Below are 6000 nucleotides of genomic sequence, written 5' to 3' on the forward strand. Positions count from 1 at the left end.
GAAAAATAAAAATATGAAAAACCACTGCTTTCTTTTCTAGCAAGGATCAGCCTTTTCAGAAAATGGGAGGGTACCACCTCTTGACAGGTGAGAGGCAGAGGCACAACATGAATAGCATAGAAGCCCTAGCCAAGAGGAGAGAGAGCACGTGCATGCTCAATGACACATCCTCAAAGAGGAACCTTTGATGCCCTGAAAGCTGAGATTTCTGGCTGTCTACTGACCCAGGAGCAGTCTGTGTTCCAGAGGCTTTAAAGGAGACAGTTGGGCCAGGGAGATAGCTCAGCAGTATAAACAACTGCCTGGCAACCACAAGGTCCTGAGTTAAATCCCCAGTACCACAAAAAAACAAAACAAAAGAAAAAACAAACAAACAAAAGCAAAAGACAGCCTCAGTCTATCATGTCATAGGGCTTGCTGTCTTTTATAGGAGATACTTGTCCTGCAGCATGCCAGGCCCACCATGAATGACAGCAGAGGGGTTGGTACAGGCGTGCTGGTAGGGGATGGATTACCATAGAGCAGAGGGCAGAAGAGAGCTGGTCAACACTGCATGGAGATGTGAAGATGAGGACCTTGTAGCGCAGTGACTCTGGCAGCTTACTGAGGACCAGTTTCAGCACCTTCCAGTCTGTCTCCTAGAGGGACAGCAATGGCCAAGAGGTGGACCAGACATTTTGGGCCCTGAAGACAGTAGGCCAAAAGCCAATGCTGTAAGCTGTCTGCAGTCAAGAGAGCAGCAGCAAGGCCTCTGGATGCCCACTTCTGCACAGAAGGACCTAGTGGGCCTAGGCCTTTCTCCCTACAGCTGCTGCTATTCTAGGCAGTGGCATCAGCCTTCTAGAGGTAAGGCCAAGTGGAGGCTCAGAGGGGAACTGACATCTCCTTCTTCCTCTTAGTCTAACTCAGGATTTCCACTTGCCTGACTCTGCTGTCTGGCCCTCCCATAATCTGCCTGCAGTGGCCCAGTGGTTGCCTGCATATACCACTGTACCCAGGAATCTATGAAGATGCTCACCTCGACCAAGTGCCAAATGAACTGCAACAATAAAGGAAAGGCAGCAGAACAGCTACCAGACAACCAGCAGGGTAAAGCAGCAAGCAAGTCAATAATCCCCAGGCCAAGAGCCCTGCACAACAGAACCAACAGCAGCAGCCCAAGGCCACAGTGACAGGAATGACCTGTGCATGGCCTTCCAACCCCACCTTCACATGGACAGCTCATCAAGGAGCAAACTACTGCCCAGAGTCAACTCAAAAGGCACAATCTTAAAAGGCCTTTTATATACTTATCCTCGTGACATGATGCCTAAAGACTCCTGGGTAATTTCCCACTGGTCTTTTGGTGCCACACCTGGTGCCTCAGGACCCTGGACCTGTCCTTGTCTCTGGCCCCCAACTTCCTCCATCCTGTTGCCCCATCCCTCATGGACTTCAGCCACCTACCATAGTATCCTTCTGCTTCCAAGCTTTGCTGACTTTACCTTTCAAACTAAAACCTTCCCCACCTTTGAAAGCTGGCTTCAGTTTGCCGGGTAGGTACCCCAGAAGTGACTCTCACCACACCCCACACTCCCTTCCTCAACAGCCAGTCCATGCCCTGCCTGTAGCTCAAGCAAGGCTATGGTTACATTATCTGCAAGGCAAGAATTTTATTACTGAGCCAGATTCACAGCCCCTGGCTGAATCATCTGGCCACATGGCTGGGCCACGCTGCAAACCCAGAAACCACGGGTCCTCCCAAGGTCAAACACACGGGATGGATGTGATCCAAGAACCTGGTATGCAGAGGGCAGTGCCCACTGCAACTCTGTCTGGCTAGAGGGAAAGGCCCTTCTCACCTGCTTCAAACACTGCAGCAGAACTCGGAAGAGCAGGGAGTACGGCAAGTGGCCAAGCCGCAAGGCAGGGCCTCCTGAGGCAGAGCCCGGTGGCCCAGTGGGAGGTGAAAGGGGGCCACCAGGCTTCTTGTCAGAGCCCCTCTCAGGTTCCCTGCAGAAGCAAGTAGGACACCAGATGAGGCCTATCCTACTATGGACATGAAACAGACACAAGAGTCCCTGCTAGCCCTGGCCCACACTGAGGATTCCTTCTATATGGTCCCTCCAGGGCAGATAGCACTTGACTCCACCTCTATCCCAGTGATCCCAACATCCTTGGAGCACTTGGAGTTCAGGGAAGAGACCATCTCACATACGTGCAGTCACACAGGCAGTAGGGGCTGAATCTCACAATCCCGTCCTTGGTGGGCAGACCCAGCCGGTGCAGTGCATCAGCCCGCAGCAGCAGCAAGAAGTCAAAGGCCTGGGAAGAACAGAACTATGCCATCCAATTAAGTCCAAAACTTGCCCAGCCAGGGCAAGAAACATTGCCTTCCACTCAGATCATGTATCCCAAGGATACCAGAGGCTTTTATTCCCAAGATAGTATCCTACCAAAGCCCACAGAGCCTAGCTTTCCTGCCCCCCTTTTGTCTCTCGTGCCCAGTCCATGTTCTCTGGTACATTTTGCTGACAGATAACTGCAGAACTGGAGCTACATGCCATCTGGAAGTCAGTGTATTTCCTTTTCTCTGCTCCCATTCCAGGCTACCACGTAACTCAGGGATAAGCCATAAAGATACAGGGACTAAAGACAAAGGAAGAGCAGAGGATATGGAGAGGCTGCAGCCACTGAAAGTACCACACAGACAAAGACCTGCAGTGGGCCCCTCCCAAGACCACCCTGTCTCTCCAGTCTAAATGATCACATCCACCAACATGGAGGTGGTTTGCTGGGCCCCAGGCAATAGACATCATACCTGTAGCCGGATGCTGCTGGCAATGGGCAGGGAATAGCTATGCTTGTAGTGTAGCTGGATGTGGCTGACAAGTGTCTCATACACACGCACGGCATGGCTGGCAGGTAGGGTATACAGCTTGGTCTGTAAAGAAAAGGTGCTATCACCTTGAGAGCAAAGACATGACAATCACCCCAGAAGAAGTGGAAAAACAAGGAACATCTCTTTGTAGACAACAACTGCCATGTTTCCTGTGCACAACCATCAGTCACCAATAACACTCAAGGAGCATCTCTCTTATGTATCCATCTCATCAGCAGGGAATCAATAAATTAGGAAAACCCTTCCAACAAAAACTGAGGAATCATCTAACACACATCTCAGCATGCCGAACAGAGATTCTCAATGGTATAAGGCAAAGAGGTCAACCAGGAGCAGCTGGTGGGATGCACACACTGGAAGCTTATTCAGGTGCTAAGGCCAACATCTCACCCCAAGGCCCAACCTAGAAAGGCCCCATACCCTCCCTGGCAGGTGACAGGCATGACCAGGCAGCCTTGTACCATGATAACAACCCTGGAGTGGTAGGCCTGGGCCAAGGTTGCAAGGCGCTATCAAGAGCCTGAGAGGCCTTGGTGGCCTCTGAACCTTAGGGTTAGCAGCACGTACTCAGAAGCTCATTAGCACTGTTTCTCCTTGTCTCGGAGCACAGGACAGGAAAGCATCAGCCTGCACTGGACTACACAAGGTAGGGGAGCTTGACATCATTCGTAGCAACTGGAGGCTTTTTACAATAGTTTCACAGGGTTTCAACAAGGCCCTCTCAGCAGAAAGGGGGTATCTGACCCTTCAACGGAGTTATGTGTATTTTACCAAATGGATATATGACATTTTCCTTTCCCAATTTTTTGGCTGCAGTAATGGAAACTGAACTGAGGACCTTGAATATACTAGGCAAGAAGTCTACCACTAAATTACATTCTCCAGCCTCTTTTGGGATTTTTTGGGGTTTTTTTCAGAGTTTTTTGTTTGGTTTTTTTGGTGGAACTAGGGATTGAACTCAGACCCCTGCGCTTGCCAGGGAAGCACTTATTCTACTAAGCCATCTCCCCAGCCCCCAGAATTAAATTTTTAAAAAACATATTACAATGACACAGCCATTGCTATTAATCCCCTCTCAAAATATTCTTCCTCATTTAAACACACCTCACCCACTGTTTTCGCCATGTTCTGAAGCAGCTCTGGAAGTCCTATTTTGTGAATGTCTTTAGTTGCACTTTTGTGGCTGCCCCAGTCTCCTGAATAAATTCAATACATTGGTCTTTTGTGGTCATTCTGACTTTAAGGAAGAGCAAGATGTCACCCAGTGGATCCTAGATCCAGCAAATTGGGTGGATTCTGTTGGATAGCACTCAGTTTTTATGTTACCTTGCAAAGATACTCGTAAAAGAGGACTTCCAAAATTGCTTCAGAAATTGGCAAGAACAGTGGAGTATGGTAGTCCATGCCTGTAATTTCAGCACCTAAAAATCCAAGAGGACTACCCCAAATTCAAGACCAACCTAAACTATAAAGCGAGAACTTATCTCAAAAAAAAAAAAAAAATGTACCAAGAAAAATGGGCTGAATGTTAAGTCTGTTCAAAGCAAGGGGGTTGTCTTTTAAGAGATGAGTAACAAAACGTCTTTTACTATAGTAAGTTTTAAATGTTTGCCATATATTTCTTCCTTTTTTTTTTTTTTCCAGAACCAGGAATTGAACTCAGGCCCTTGCACTTGCCAGGCGAGCACTTATTCTATCAACCCCTTGAGTTATCTCCCCAATCCCTTGCCATATATTTCCACCACTGTATTCTGACACAAGATCTTGGCTAAATTGTCCAGGCTGGGCTTGAATTTCCAATCATCCTGCTTCACTCTTGCTCTGGGCTTCTGAGTGGCTAGAATTACAAGCATATACCCATGTACCATTCCATATCAAGCTAAGTAGACCATATGATTATTCTTTTTTACTTTCTTAATTATAAAAAGAAAAAAAAACAAACAATTTGAAAACAAGATAATAGGAGAACAATGATAATTAATACATTAGATGTTGGGGGGGTTAGTGCTACTGGGGTTCAAACCTAGGGTCTTTGTACTAAGCTACATTTCCACCCCCTTTTTTAGTTCATATTTTAAGACAAGATTTCACCAAGCTGTTAATTTGCCTGGGCTAGCCGGAACTCTCAATCCTCCTGCCTCAGTTTTCCAGAGTGCTGGGATTATAGGCCCATGGGGGGTGGAAGGGGCACTACATTTTGCAAGTTTAAAGAAGGAAAGAAAGAAAAACAATGGCCATTTTTTTGCCTCAATCAGGAAACAGCTCAGACCTTGTAACTGGATTTTCAGGGCAGGACAAAACATCCCACCTTTCCTCTACAAAATAAGGTTCCAGGTTCATCCATGCCACTGGGCCACTGCTGGCTTGCCCCTTTCCCACAGGTCAGAGTGGCAAGGAGACTCCCACAGACCCTGATATATAAGACTTTACCTAAGGCTGGCGCAAGATAGCTCAGTGGACTAAGAACCTACTTAGGCAAGCACAGGGACCAGGGTTTGATCCCCAACACCACATGCCGTGCCAGTCCTGCCAATCCCGCCCCAAGGCATGCTGAGTCAGCCAATGAGACCAGGCTTGGTGGTGTATACCTGTAATTCCAACACTGGGAAGGCTGAAAACAGGAGGATCACTACGAGTCTGAGCTGTGTAGTGAGACCCTGTACCAAATACATTTTTAGAAAAAGACTAACAGGCACGACAGTACATTCCTGTAATCCCAGCACTCAGCGAAGGCAAGATGATCTCCACAAATTTAAGGCTGGCCTGTGCTACAGTGAGTTCAAAAACCACCCTAAAATACACAGCAAGATCCTGTCTCAAAAACCAAGACTCTGGGGCCGGTGAGATGGCTCAGTGGAATAAGCGCTTCCCTGGCAAGCACAAGGGCCTGAGTTCAATCCCCAGTTCCACCAGAAAAAAACAAAAACCAAGACTCTGCCTGCTCATGCAAACACAATCAGGTGCAGGATACCACGGTTCGATCCCTCCCTCCACCTGCCTTACCAGACCTGCCCTTAAGGCAGCCTGAGCCAGCCAAAAAAAAAAAACAACAAATAAATAAAAAATCATTGAACAAAGTGAAATGTTTTAAAAAATTGAGACAACTCAGCATAATTAGT

At 47.6% G+C, this 6000-nt stretch overlaps 1 protein-coding gene across 11 annotated transcripts in view; it reads right to left on the reverse strand.

Annotated features, from left to right (window-relative positions):
• Positions 1-6000, reverse strand: part of Tsc2 (TSC complex subunit 2) — a 38522-nt gene that overhangs the window by 16167 nt on the left and 16355 nt on the right. For 10 of the 11 annotated variants that reach the window (XM_004627871.3, XM_012513954.2, XM_023711866.1 and 7 more), the window contains exons 17-20: positions 2801-2923; positions 2198-2304; positions 1842-1992; positions 516-638 (exon numbers count right to left, since the gene is read on the reverse strand). In XM_004627871.3, coding sequence (XP_004627928.1) covers positions 516-638; positions 1842-1992; positions 2198-2304; positions 2801-2923 — 504 coding nt within the window. The remainder of the gene's footprint in view (positions 1-515; positions 639-1841; positions 1993-2197; positions 2305-2800; positions 2924-6000) is intronic. The other variant, XM_023711863.1, reaches the window with a different exon arrangement.

The sequence above is a fragment of the Octodon degus genome, unplaced genomic scaffold, assembly GCF_000260255.1.
Source record: "Octodon degus isolate 3935 unplaced genomic scaffold, OctDeg1.0 scaffold00021, whole genome shotgun sequence".
NCBI lineage: Eukaryota > Metazoa > Chordata > Mammalia > Rodentia > Octodontidae > Octodon > Octodon degus.